This window comes from Athene noctua, chromosome 1 (genome assembly GCF_965140245.1).
Source record: "Athene noctua chromosome 1, bAthNoc1.hap1.1, whole genome shotgun sequence".
Lineage (NCBI taxonomy): Eukaryota > Metazoa > Chordata > Aves > Strigiformes > Strigidae > Athene > Athene noctua.
In genome coordinates this window covers 106,304,205-106,319,210 of record NC_134037.1, presented here as the reverse complement: position 1 = coordinate 106,319,210, position 15,006 = coordinate 106,304,205, and the positions used below count along the sequence as shown (strand labels likewise).

Genomic DNA, 15,006 nt, shown 5'->3' with positions numbered 1-15,006 from the left:
TACATCGAAGGTGCTGTGAGCCGGCTGCTCCACTTGCAGTTTTTATCACTTCTGAATTGCATTTTAATAGTACATTTTTCTTTTGTTCAGACATGAAAGAAAATTGGCTTTCTCAGGGGACTGGATAGCTGAGAAGACAAGGCTAGCAGTTTAGAGATTTGCCCATATATGCATAGAATTTAGTTAAGCCATTGCATTCATAATTCAGTATGAATATTATGTCTGTAAAATTTATACACAAAATGGCAAAAAAATTATTGAGGAAAGTAGAAGATAAAGTCAATTATTTTTCCCTATAAAATTTCCTACATAGAGCTTTTGATTTTACAGTGGATCAGTTAATCTTTGTCTTTTTGGCAAATAAATACTCAGACTAATCTATGTTCTACCATGATTACAAACAAAAAAAATAAAAATACATACACTGTGACACTTCAAGACACAACTAACAGTAAGTTCCATGTGTAGTTTAGCACAAACGTGTTCTGCATCCCGCTGCATATCCCCTCTAAGATCATTAGCTGGAGTATGTGCCATACAGCCTGGAATGTATGTCTATGGCTGAATAAAAAAACCTAAATCAACTATGAATTTCTGAGGAAGAATATTGAACAATAAAAAAATATTAAAACTGAAATGAAAAACATTAAAAATCCAATAGGTTATAACAGTATAAAGTAGTCTAAAGTAGAAACTTTCTTTTTTAATTTCTGTCTATAGTTCTGCTGTCAGAGCCAGGTGGGCAGATCCTTACAGCAATAGCAATCTAACCACAAGAAATGATCATATGCTTGCAAATTCAATGTCTGTTTAAAGCAAGTAAGAATTTTCATTACTCTATGTGAACAAGTAATTAAAAAGAACATTAAAACAATTTTTTGTGTTAAGTAGGGTAACCAAATTAATGGGAGTCATACAAAAGTCATTATACCCCCACAACCAATAATAATAGTAAAAAGGAATAGCACTGCAAAACACTTCAGTAATGGTATTGTGTTCTGTAGCTCTATATATACACCTGACACAGCTTTTCCCCAAATTAATGACAGTATGTGCTCTGAATGTGACAGAAGAGAGTGATGGAAGGAGGAGAAAATTAAATCCAGACAATGGTATGATGCCATTATCAACTGCACAAGTTTAGACTTCAATAGTTTTTCTCCACAAAAAGCTCACACTCAGGATTCTTACATTTGGATTTCAGCTTTTCCTTGTGATTTAAGTGAAAATTCAGAAATTCTCAAATATTTTCAGTAAATGTTGCAGAGACAGATATACCAGGATCAAAGAAGAATTACATTCTGTACTGATATTATATCATGCTATAAAACATAGTATAAGCTGAGCCTTTCCAGAAGTTGATGATTTAAAGGGAGGTGAACTGTCCCTGAAGAAATAAATTTTAAAATGAAAAATTATTTCTTTTAATACTCCACAAGTTTGAATGAGAGATATGCCAAAAAATGCATTCAAGACAGTTGGAACCAAAATGGGAAACTATCTCAAGGCTCTACAACTAGCACTATTATACATATACAACCTGAGGGAGGACCAGGACCACAGCTGGCAGTGTCACTGGTAATGAAGGCCAGATGCACACTTGTCAGGACCACACTGTCTTGAACTTAACTAGCATAAAAAGACCTAGAAGCCTTGCCTTAGTAGCCAATCCTGGACTTGACAGCTGCTAGAGGTGTGTATTTAAATTTTGAAAGACACTCTAGATACTGGGTGTTAACGAAAATAAAAATTGCTTTCTCACTTCAGTTATCCTATCCTGCATCTCCCTGCTACTATTAATTTCATCTTTCTAATCCTTTTCCCCACATTTTTACCCCTTCATGATCTTTCTTCCTGCATTCCTCATCTACCATTTCTTCCCTCCATTCTGTCTCTTTTATTATAATATCTCTCACTATTGAGACAGGAGATGGAAGAGGCATTTTTGATGTTGAAGGCTTTCCAACTGAATCCACCAAGACGACAGAAGCAGCAGTAGGTACTGGCCTCTAATGTCTATGGCAATGTGAAAGGAGCAAGCAGCAGCACAACAGGAACGAGGATTTGTCACGTCCATCATTTACTGCTGGGTGGCAGCATCCCAATGCTACCAACAGGACACAGTTCAGAGGCATTCACTTTTTCATGAATTTAAATGGCAGAAAAAAAATCAGAGTGGTCCTTCAGCACGTTCTCTGGACCTGCCCAAGAGACAAAGTCCCTGCAGTCTAGCAGTGCAAGACTGTAATCCTGATGCCAGAAATGCTTCAAACTTTACCCAGGCTTCTGAGACAGAACTGGCAGAAGATCTACTGCCAGACTGCCATACATGCTGTACTGCCAGGGCACACGAGGAAATACTAAAACCAGAGAACTAGAGGGAATACTCTGCTTACATGTTTTTTTCAAGCTTTCATACTATCTATGTGTTGTATATTTTTTTAATTTAGTCATAAAAATACTACCAAAATCTTAACTCCAGATGTGTGAAACTCTAATTAAATTTTTATGTAAAGTGGTTGTATGCAATAGCAATTCCTTGTTGTCTTGATCTAATTCAAATAAAACAATTTTATCTCACTTTGAAGAAGACCATGAACAGTTAGCTCCAAACAAACTATGCTTCTCTGTCAGAAAGCTGTGAATCCTTTATATTTTTTTTTTTTTTAAGTAAAACATTAAATTAATGTTAAGCTTTCAAATTTGGGTTATACCTGAAGTAATTCCTTCATCAAATACAACAGTGTCTATCTTTTCACTCAGGGAATGAAGGAAGAAGCACAATGGTTTTCCATAGCAAAATAACTGCAGCAGGGCAGCCATTATCTAGTTCATAATGAGTGCATATTAAAATCAAAGTGTTATTTACAAAAACAAAGACAGAATATTTTACTTAACATATTTAGTCAGATTACCTTTAGCACAGTATTTTTTCCATAAGGAACTTATTTTGGTTGTATTATTACAAATATTGTCTACACTAATATACTAAACCCATACTTTTTCAATAAACTATCAATCACTTTTATCCTAATGTCAGTAAATCTAAGAATCCTCTGGCCATTTTTGTTCAACCTCTGTCTGCGATAATGTAAAGTGGCAAAGAAAAGCACAGTCTAGTTCTTGTAGGAAGTAAAAGAGATCTCTTCTGCAGCAAATTCCAGAACTTCTTAATTATACACAGACTTATTATCTGCATCCCCAGTGTTATAAAGTACCAGAACTTCATTAGAAAAATTAAGATGGAAAAATGAAGGCGCTACTTTGTAAATTTCCAGTGGAAATTAGCTGGAAGAAGCAGAGGAATACTGGATCAAAAGAGGGTAATCATGCTTAACTGTGCCCTAGAGCACCCGCATGTATAATACGATTTGCACAGTAACTACCTCTCCTATTACTGCTTGTTTGGAGTATTCTGTGTTAATGGGGTTAGCTAATTTAGTATTTTAACTTAAAAAGACTCTGCTGATTAATAAATGTTGCACACTGTGCTAGTAATTAAAATAAATGGAAGAGTTACAAATAGAAGTTGAATTGTTAAGAAAACATTATCTGAAAATATATGATAATCCCTGTTTATCATAATACAATAATAGTCCAGAAAATATGCAAATTGCTGAAGTTGCAAAGCATATGAAAAACTAAGTATAATTTGAAAAAAGTTTTCAGATGTGTTATATTTGTATGACATAAAATGTAGTAGCCATTTTCACTGCAGCTGTTAAATACAGTAAAAGATCTTACAAATGTAGAAATTAAAAGATTTTTTTAAAATCTTAAATCTTAAAGTGACTTGCTTTTTAAATTTTATTACCATTAATACCAGGCAGCCCATAACACAGATGCTCTGCAAGTATAGGGCTCATTTAGATCTTTACCGTCTCTGTAAGTGTCCCTTTCATGCACAGGACTGTGTAGCACAGAAGTACCTAAACTGATTCTGAAGGAAAGCATAAGCATGAGAATAAGCCTATGAGGAGCTTGGTGCCGCAATGTTCACACAGCATGTGAGAGGCAGGGTGTGCAGACATTGCACTCTGCTGCACACAAGTAAACTGGCGTGTTCGGGACTAGCTTGGCTATCTCCAGGTCAGTGCTGAGCACAGACATAGCCAGAAGCTGAGACGACTTGCCTGATGTCACACCATAAGACTACAATAAATCAGGAAACCTCAGCCTTACACTGGTTGCTGGTTTACCCCTATTCTATCATCACATTGCAACTCATTCTGCTGTATGTTGACTTTACAAAGATGTTTAATAGTATACTTTGAAGCATGAGGCATATTACATGAGACAGATTTCAGTAAAGTTAATGAAAATAATTTACATTTTTGTTCTCTGGAAAATTAGGCCAGCATGCAGCTGCATGCAACTGAGTAAAGAACCTTTCATGCTTAGTGATCTAAATCTGCTGGATCCAGCAGTTGGTGTCTCAAACTAGACACTAGTTTATTAAGTGGCCATCCCAAAGGAGTACAATTGTCATTCCTATCCAAGCGGAGGAGGAAATCACTTCATTTGTATGAAAAATAGCACAATAAGGCAGTAAGAGCTTCAATTACAAGAGAAAAGGAATCATTCTTATTAGGCTAGATTACCCAGTTGCTCTTTCATTACAAAATAGGAAATCCCAGCAGTTGCTTTAAGTAAGCACAACATTCTCTTCTACTTTCATTTGTATTGCTTCCACCTACCACAAACTTTCCCACATCTTTTTCAATTATTTCTGCATTTTATCAGAACCAAAAACTTTTCTAGAGCTTGAAACACTTAGAGAAAACATATCACCACTATGCTGATAATCAGAGGTGAGTGGGAATTCTGAATGTTGTTGGAAATTGCAGGTATACACTGACAATTTTTCTGCCTTAAGAGATATCACACAATACTCACTCTGGAAATATACAGATCAAGGATTCAGTTTGTCATTTTATGCAAACACAAGCTTTCTCAACAAATGCCACACACTTCCGCTGTTCATTCTCTCCTTATTTTCTAAAACAGAAGAATAATCAACATAGGAAGCAGTACCAGGAAGAAATACAGTCCCAAAGTACACAATTACATAGAAAGAGACAGAAATTTGTCAATTCATAATAGACACTGCTGAGAAAAAACTACTGTAGAATCTGAGTAACCCTTTGCTGACTCTTCCCTGGGGACCAGCATCCCACACAGCAGCTGCAGCATTACTAGTGAGCATTAGTCCTGATGATGACCTGCAACTCTGTCATCACCTTTTCAAGGTTACAGATGTGACCCCTGCATGGTTGGTTGAATACAAAGCACAAACGGAATGAGCACAGCCTGAAAACATATAATATGCTACGCATTTAGTGTGCATGAAGCTAAGAATCATTGCTGTTAGGACATTGCTTCTGTGCATTAAGGATGACACTAAATGCTTCCTTACCCATAAGGTAAATAAAGATCCCTGATCAATTAATATCTGTCAAAGTTGGAGACTCCAAATTTACACTGTACAAGGCCAAAGCTTAACAATTCACTCACTGAAGAGAGGTAGTGAAATATTTCTTACAAGATCTGACCTTCTGAAACTGTTGACACAGTGAAGTCTGGGGTAAACCTCATCAAATAAAGACTGGGCAATATAGTCATGCCTATAAATGAAGGACATCATCTATCCTCACTTGGAATGCATCAGTCAAAATGTGTTCAGTGAAAAGAACAGTTAAAATGAGAGGTGGAACATTAATTATAACCTAGTGTTTTATGGTTTTGTTGCTTGTTTTGTTTTGGGTTTTTTTTTTAAATTTCACTGTCAGAAGCTAGAAACAAAAATTTAAAAAAAAAAAAAAAAATGGCCCAGATTTAAGCTGAGATGTGAAAGTTGCTTCTCCCTCACCCCAAAAAATGAAAGAATAAAGAGAGGAGCAGAAAACTAAAGTACATTTTTACTTGTAACTTAACTCAGTTATGTATTTGGTATGAAAGGAATAAAAAGTACTATATTTCATTTTTGGCACCAAATATAAAAGATAACATTGCCTAAAGTGGAAAAGTAGCTGAACTAAGAGATTTTTATTTTTTTTTCAAAACTGTTTTTGAGTAGAATTTCCATTTAAAATCACTGTTAATATTAAATCAGGTGAAATGTGAAGAAAATTATCCACCAATAAAACCATAAAACCCAGACCATGCTACTGTAATTGATTCTGGTGTTCTTAAATCCCAGTCCTGAAGCTGACACATAGGAACATGAAGCTGATAGAAAAGCTTGAAATAGATCAAATGTAGCAAAGCATCCTGTCCCAGTGAATCAGTGGATCACAGGCTGCTCATGAGGAAAAGTGATTCCTTTTTGGATTCCTTTCTGTCCTGAATTCTGGTATTAAAATGTCAAAGGATTGCCAAGAGCAGTGAATTCAAGGGAAAGCTGACAAAACATCAATTTTTTCGAGCTAACTACACAGTCAGAACAGGTGACTTAACAGGGTTTCATTATTGTTGGACAAAAGAGTTCCATCACGATAAGAAAAGAATTGAAAATATTTTGGAAATAGACTTTAATCTTTTGGGATGGATTATGTCTGTGTTTGGAATTCTGTGGAAACAAACTGCCCTGTCTGACACTATTACAGATGCTATGGCTTAGAAAACCAAACTGCTTCAAAGATGATTACAGTTTTTGCATCATGTTCTAACATGTGCAACATATGCTCCCTTCCCTTCCAAGTGAGCTTTGGTAGTCTACTGGGAGAGAAAGCAAGTCTCATTGGCATGCAACACCATTTTTTCCTCCCATAGTCTGCAAGCTCCCTGAATATGAAGACTGAAACAGTATTTCTTCCTTGGCAAGGTGCATGTGGCAAAACAGAATTTGCATTTGTTTTCTTATTTCCCATTAAGCCCATCTGTTGCATCACATATTATTATTATTATTACTACAAGTTCTTCTACAGATTCATAGATATGGATGGCACATGTCACACAATTACAAGATAAGGTCTCTGCCCTGAAGAGTTTATAATCTAAGGACGCAGAATTTAGAAGTATCTACACAGAATGTTTGCTAGTAAGCTGTCAGGTTTGACATTTCATTTTGTCAGGCATGAAAGGTTTCTGAAAGCAACAGAATAAAGAAAACAGTCTCATAACAATATAAGAAAAAACAAAGAACTTACTCATTGTCATGTATACGGTTTCTCCATTCCTCCCTTTTCATTTCCTCTCTGGCCTTCTCTAGTGGTGAATTGATTGATGCTGCCACTCGCAAGGTTGGTTCCAAAGGCTTGTAGCGCTGCCGCAATACTTCAGTGGTATCGCGGAAAGGCCCCTGAAAGTTATACCTGTTTTATTGTGGGGTTACAGTTCTTTTCTTTCCTTCTTTTATTCATGACACATCACTGATGAAAGAGGACACAGAATGTCTGGGAAGTGTAGCAAGACTTTTCTTCTAAAATAATTAAAGCAGTTCATTTTGATAGAGAGTTACAGATAACACAAAGGTTGATAACATGCTCTAAAGCTCCGAAGAGAGAATGAGAAATGTGCACTCTAGATTCATTTAACTACTAATAAATATTTATTATGTAAAAAAAAAAAAATACATTGTTAGAACTGATTAGGAAAACTTAGTTTTTCTTTAGAAAAAATATTGGTAAAATAAAATGTGATACACAAGTATTGACTGCATTTAGATTCTGCTTAAGCAGAAAGGTTGACTTTTCATAGGATAAATAATGTTTTACCTTAAAGAACACACTCTTTCCAATTTAACCATAAAGCAACCTGAAAGGGAACTTAATACATGACTTAAGATACAATTCTTGTAATAGAATTCAAACTAATGTCTTTGATAATAAAGGTGTATAGTGCACTCTTGAAAAGCTTAATTCCACACGAATCTCATTATTCTTAAAAAATAATGAAAGCTCATAATTCTTTCACAAGTCTATATATAGACATTTATTTTTTTTTCTAGAGTACATTGTTTGATTAATAACTGATCATATCAGAGTCTACCATTTAAGAACACAGAAAAATAGCAGTAGGAAGTCCTTTCCTGCACTGTCAAAGTGACATATCCTATGACTTGCTTTCAGTGCTAACCAGTGAGAACTTACATGGAGTATAATTAGTGCCATATTATGCTCTGGAGTGGTTAGTGGCAACTCTAGATTTAGAAGTGTTGCTAATTAATTTTTATTTTATTTTCATCATTGTTGATCCTGCAATGAACTAGTGAAACCTTCTGAAACTATAAACAGACAGAGAATCCTAATCACGGCCTTTATTCTTAAAGATACCCTTCTTTAAATAGGTTATCACTAACAAGTCACAGCTGGAGTTACTGCAAGCACTGAGTGAAGACTGTGGGGCTAATAAAAAGAAATGATTCACGCCTCATTTATGTTCACTTATGTTTTACATTAATAGAAACCAATAATAGGAACCAGTTACCATAAAAGTCATGGACCGTAAATAACACAAATGGCAAATAAGTATCATCTAGTACTTTTCACAGCTGGACAGGAGGATTGCTATATTTGAAAGTAGTTAATGGATTTTTATTGGAACTTTACTTTTTAAAGGCACAGCACCATGGTTTGGAGATCTTTTTAAAAGTCCTAGCAAGCGAGCATAGTATTTGTACTTGCAAAATATCTTGCAGATATTTTCTTGCTTATATGTTCTAAGTCTGCATAAAAAATTACATTTAATATGACCACAATAAGTCTTTAAAAACAGAATTAAAAGTGTTATCACCTGTGAGAGAATAATCAATACTAGAACAGGTCACTGACACTAGTAAGGAATGTTCTAGTAATATACAATCTGACACTCAAGTTATAAAAAAAGCTTAAAATTTATAATTAAAAAATAATATTTTGTATTGCAAGGTGTTTGCATGAAGTGGATATATGGAGCAAAGAAGAAAGAAATGTATATTGTCAAATAATATCAAGATAAATCTGTTTGCTTTTAGAAAATAGTCTTTCAGAATACTGTATTTCTTCTTCATTGTAAAATATTGACTCCTATTCCATCAGTGTAAGGGCCAAATCAGATATACAAGCAAGGATTTTTTTCCATCTTTAATTTCTCAGACCTTCTAACTCTTTCTCAATCCATAGCTCAAATGAAATTAATAGAGTCCAACTCCTAATGGAAGGAGTGGTGAAAGAGTGTAACTAAGCAAAGGTCTCTCAAACAAGGCATTCTAATGAGAATGAGGTATATTAAGATAATTCTAAATATTCCCTGTAGATTTTTCCATTTCTCTGAATCACGTACTTGAAGAAACTTACCTAGCAATAGGCACCTAAGGAATATATGTAAGATGACAAGACCTCTAAAAAATTTATTTACCTATTTCCATTTTACAAGATTAAGATTTGTGGAATCTGTGGTAGAATGGTGCTTACAAATGTTTTCAAATTGGCAGTGCCTGCAAGTGTTTTAGGCATCTGCTTTGAAATGGAAATCTTTCTGGGGAGGTCAGGCTAGGAAAGGAAGGAAGGGAGTCAACCAACAGTTTTGATCCTGAAAGCAACTCACACGACTATATGTTCTATGTTTGGAATCTGTACTGACTAGTGAAAATCTTCTCACTACCAATTGGTCTGCCAAATAAAGGTGAGCAGATTGGCATTCTTACTACTTTACCATAAAATCAGAAACTCATAATAGAAAATATGATCTACATGAAATCATATGTTCTCCAGTGCTCCCATTCCAGAACAGCTAACAGCATGCAAAAAAATCCCCTAAAAATGGTGGTGTGCTTTCTGCTATTAATGTCTTTTAATGAACAGATGAATAATTTTAGCATTATTTATGTTTCCATCAAACTGTACTTCTAGTTAACTCAGTAATAAAAAAGATAGATCTGATGTATAAGCATCATTAAAACTTTTCTTTTGAATATACTTACACACACAGAGCTTATCTATAAAATGCTAAATACCCATTTCACTGAGACAGCTGAAAGATAGTTAATTTTTGTTCTTTTAAATACATATAATTGACATTCTCATATAAAATATCCAACCCTATGGGCAATACAAATTTTAGATACCTGAAAAAACAGTGGAGTAACAAGTGACTCACAGTGGGCCAGATACATATTAGATAAAGAAGCCTGGTGCCAAAAAGTGTTACCACAGAGAACTAGGACACAACTATACCTAGTAATTAAATTCCTTATTGTCACACCAGACAACTTTCAGGATGATGTGTTCTGATGGGTTTTCATTTCCAGCTGTTTCATCAGCTCAAACCAGTGTCCTTTTCTTAGACATACAACCCTAAATTGTCAAAGTGTTGTGCAGGGATTTAGCCGTGTGACTCCCATTAACATCAATAAGAGTCGCGCAGCTAAATCCACGCGCTGTGCTTTGAAAATTTACCCCACAGTGTACATCCCAGGGTGCTGAAAGGATTAAAGTATTATATAGTAAATTCCCTCTTTGAGGTGCAGAAAATAAACAGAACACTTCTGGTTTGTTCTAAAAGGCTATCTGTGCACAACTGCTGTGCATGCATCTGAACTTAGAAAGGTCTATAAAATATTCCAAATCCAAACAGAAGCTTGTAAGATACTTTGTATACAGTAAAGTGGTTTTGCAAGAGCAACTTAACAATGGAAATCCTCTGAGTTTCCCCTTTATTTAAAAGCACAATTTCTGTACCATGTACACTAGGCAAAATCTTCCCCTCTAACCTGAGAGACAGTGCATTCAGTCACATCCCACTGAAGGACTGTCATAGCCCCTTTGGTCCCAGAAGGCAGAGTTACAATGTCATATTTATCTCAACTCCAAACTCCTGATTACAGAAACTGTTTGTTGGCTCACACTTTGTCTCGATTCTAACATGAGTTGATTTGATGAGGAAGCTCAAGCAGTCAAAGTAGGGAGAACAAGAGGAGGGAAGGACAAAGGTGAACTGTCCTGAAGCTGATCCTTATTGCCATAAGCAGTGTGGATCTCTGCGTGGCTCACCTCTTCTTCAGAGGTATTCTGGCAAGCCTGCATCTTTTTCTTGTGCTCTAACGCAATTGCCTTTGCCTTCATGTCCCACCACTGATAGAGACTCGTCTTGCTACCGACAAGTCAGTCATGAAGTAAAGGTGAGAAAAGCCTCTTCTGTGTGGGTTAGCCAGTATGCCCACAGCTGTCCCCACTGAAGAACACTGTGGATGCAATCAATAAGGCACAGGCAAATTGTGGCAGATAGCATGCATACACATTGTTTGAACCCAGCAATAGTTCAAACTTAAGACTGTGTTCAGATCACCTCTACCAAGAGCTAGAATAGTATAGCGAAAATAACCTTTCAATTCAGAGGAGTGAAATACCAATAAAGTTATTTTATACATTGCTTATTGATCACTATTGTTGTTTCATTTCTGCAGCTAAATGATAGCTTCAGTGAAAGCTACTGAGAAGGACTCCTTTAGAAGCATTGTCCTTCTAAGCAAAACATGGCTGAGAAAATTTAAATATAGGATGTAGTATAAAAAGAAAAAAAAAGTGTAAGAGGTTCTGAAGACATTGTGGTCATTCAAAGTCAAACCAGCACAGAAAATATATATGTGAGGTAAGTAGAAGGTTCAGTATATTGGGCAAACTGAAAAATTCTTTAGAATAGAGGGAAAGACAGAATACTTCTATCCCAAAAGTAACTGTATCAAGCATTTACTGGCAAAAGCTACATGTCATTGTATTGTCATCAAGTGAGGAACATAAAGGTCTCAAAAGTCTGTCTGCTGTATGTATTGGGTATATTCCTGGCAGGTTTTGATATTAAGGTGGCAAAATCTGTTTTGCCATCTTGTGGGATGTTCACTCTGTTGCATTATCTCAGAACTCTCCATTATTTTATAGAAGATAAAAGAAAGCTATCTGCAACATATGTTGACATCAACAAATTAAAATTGAGACCATGACAGTTAAGAAAGTGAGCCAGGCAACTTGGCTGTGATGCAGAACATAATGTAGAAATTTTTGAAATTAAAGCTGACACACAGCTACTGGATACAAAAGAGCAGGAATTATTCTATACTGAGAAGATGTCTCTTGGTATTCATATGGAAAACAATTGCAAAAAGAGGAAAAAGTCATCACAGCTGTTTAATTTGTCATGTTAATGTTCATTTTGCCTATTTTTAAAAAATTTAAAAATGGAAATTAAGACTTCTATCTCTAATGAATCATAATATCAGCATTCAATTATATCAGGTCTTCCCACTGAAATATCAGAAATTACATTTTTTTTCCCAAAGGAAAAAGTAAAGTCTAAAGAATCATATTTCTGTGTTTTTACATACCACCTAGGTTTCTTTTTCTTTAAGACAAATCTGTTTCAAAGACTTTATATCCTGAATGCAAGCACTAAATTTATATATAAAAAAAACAAATTCACAAAAGGGATTTTTTGACTCAATGATCCAACTTGAGACATTCTATGATAATCTATGGTACAAAATATGAACAAAAGCTGCCTCAGAGACACTGAAAAACATTACCTGAGGTTTCTGTCTGACAATAGGTGGTAGAGGCTGTGCTGTGGAGAAAGTTGGAGGCCTTTTACAAGTTGGCCAGTCATAGAGCTCGTATTCAAAGGGACTCTTAGTTTGCTGATGTCTGTGGCTCAATGGCTTTGACTTCCGTAGCAGCAGTTCCATTGGATCTGGGGATTTTCTGAATGGTGAATTGTAGATGCCTGCAATCTGAGCAGAAGATGGGGTTATCTTTCACTTCAACTAATTTAGAAGTCATTCTTGCATTTATTCTATAAATCAAACCAATTAAAAAAGCCTATATAATAAACAGTTCTACACAAAGTTTCTGATGACTACTGACATGGGATAGATCTATAGTTTAAATGTAGCTCTGAGTATTGCCTTACAGTTACAAAGTGGTTTAAATAGGATAATGTAATGTATAATCTGGGGGCGAGTTTCATTGTATGGAAGAAAGAGCTTCCTGTATCTCAAACCCATGTTTTCTTTCAGTCACATTCTATCTTCCACCTTCCACAGCAGTAGTCAAAGTCAATTTTCCCTTAAAAAAAAATTTTAAATGTACAAATTTGCATCTAGTTTTAAAGGCAAACTATTATGGTTGTTTTGAAATTTAAAGTTTAATTTAGATTCCAATTTAAATTGCTATACACAATAGGAACAAAAATATATTACCTATTATTTCCAAATATTTAAAGAGTAAAGTATATGTTTATGCAAGGGAACATAACTCTTGTGCCTTTAAACTCTGTGCTAACTGACTCACCATGTGGACTAAGTGGCATCTGCAGCATTTTTAAAAGTAAAACTGAGTGATTAGTTAAGGTAAAATACAAGAAAATACAAAAGTCAGTAACTGCTTTTTTCCAACAAAATGTTTGCATTAAATTCTTTTAACTATTCAAATGTATTGTTTTAATAGTATAAAACTTGTGTAAAACAAAAAATTACAATAAAAATTTCTGAATTGTGAATTAAACTGAAAGATTCATTCTTCACTGAATTTGGTTATTTCATTTTTTCAGGATACATCATTAATTGCATCACTAGTGTTATCTAATATAACAATGACTAATATAAAGCATACATTTCAAATTCTGAACTAGTAATCTACATCATTGACAATCTGTGAATATCTGGCAAATCAAAATTATGTGACAGGCTGTTTCCAAATCATTCCTATAAATGTAGGGATTTTAACAGTTGTATATAAACAATTATCAGATAGACATATGTGAGTTTGCTGAATTAATTATGAACTGTTAAACATGAGAATTCCTATACCATATTGCAGAAAGCCACTAAATCTCCATCAAATATGTTTAAATGCACCTGGCAAAAATTAATTTAAAGATACTGAGTTTCTTTAAGGACAATTATATTTTCTACAACTGTGTACTCAGAGTATTCTTAAGACCTTCAAAGTAGATTTGCTCAGTTAAAAATATTGTCCTTCCCTTTTATCATAATTTTAATTGCTAAGAAGTATTCTATAAAAATAGTAGGAAAATAAATCAGTTTTTTGATGCAGGGAAAGGTAAGGAAAAGAGTAAATGTTTAAAAGCTTGCATTTCTCCTTTGGAACACTACTGAGGACCCATGAGAAAACTAAGTAGAGCATCAGCCTTCTCATAAAGTATTAATCTCTTGGGTCTGAGAGGACTGAACACTCCCCAATTAGCTCTAATGCATTTTTCATTAACATATCCTACTGGGAAGTTCCTATTTCTTGTGTCAAAACAGTTAAGTAAGGCCCATATAAAACTTACTGTTTAATGGACAAAAATATTCAGATATGGTAGCTTGTTCAAAATATTGTTGGGCTATTAAAAATTTTATGGAACATATTCTCCAACTCTGTAAGTGATCTGTCCCTAATGACAATTTATTTTGGCCCTCTGTTATGCGTTCCCCGCTTAGTGCAAACCCTATAAACTATTCCACTACACTATCAGTCTAAATGTGTAATGGGAAAGAGGACATGAATATATAATGGTATAGTGAGATATAGTGGTATAAACACAGTATGCCAAACAACCACTGGTTGTTTCTTCAGCTCTTCAGGATGTCAGACTAAAATGGTGGGGATCCATGGTTCAAACAACAGGCAAGCAGAAACACTGGAGTGAATGTGAAAGTGCAGGTCCATCTGCATAATCTGTAAAATCCAGCTGTGTATTAAAAGTTTGGTTCTGCTAGTCTGACTCTTACTCACATAAACATCTCATCAAGTTACCCATTCTCCTAATGCTGTTATTATTTTTGTAGTATTTCATACACTGTCCTATTGCAATTTTCTTATCAGCCCATTAAATTTTTTCTTGCGAACACTGGGTGTCCAGTAAGTGCTGCATAAACACAAGCTCCATATGTTGTCTCAGGCTTTATTGCACTGTTCCACAAGTATTGAATGCCTTTACACCATATACTCGTTACACAAGTTCTCTCATAAAATGTCACAGTCAAGGGCTTCCATACAACTTAGATTCCATGCTGGAGATACACAAACAATC

General features: G+C 34.9%; 1 protein-coding gene across 6 annotated transcripts in view; it reads right to left on the bottom strand.

Moving 5' to 3' along the window:
- The window catches only part of SPATA17 (spermatogenesis associated 17), a 92,321-nt gene that overhangs the window by 23,841 nt on the left and 53,474 nt on the right, over positions 1 to 15,006 (bottom strand). For 4 of the 6 annotated variants that reach the window (XM_074926232.1, XM_074926198.1, XM_074926224.1 and 1 more), the window contains 3 exons: positions 13,260 to 13,278; positions 12,497 to 12,700; positions 7,149 to 7,300 (listed from right to left, as the gene is read on the bottom strand). In XM_074926232.1, coding sequence (XP_074782333.1) covers positions 7,149 to 7,300; positions 12,497 to 12,700; positions 13,260 to 13,278 — 375 coding nt within the window. The remainder of the gene's footprint in view (positions 1 to 7,148; positions 7,301 to 12,496; positions 12,701 to 13,259; positions 13,279 to 15,006) is intronic. The other 2 variants (XM_074926207.1, XM_074926216.1) reach the window with 2 other exon arrangements.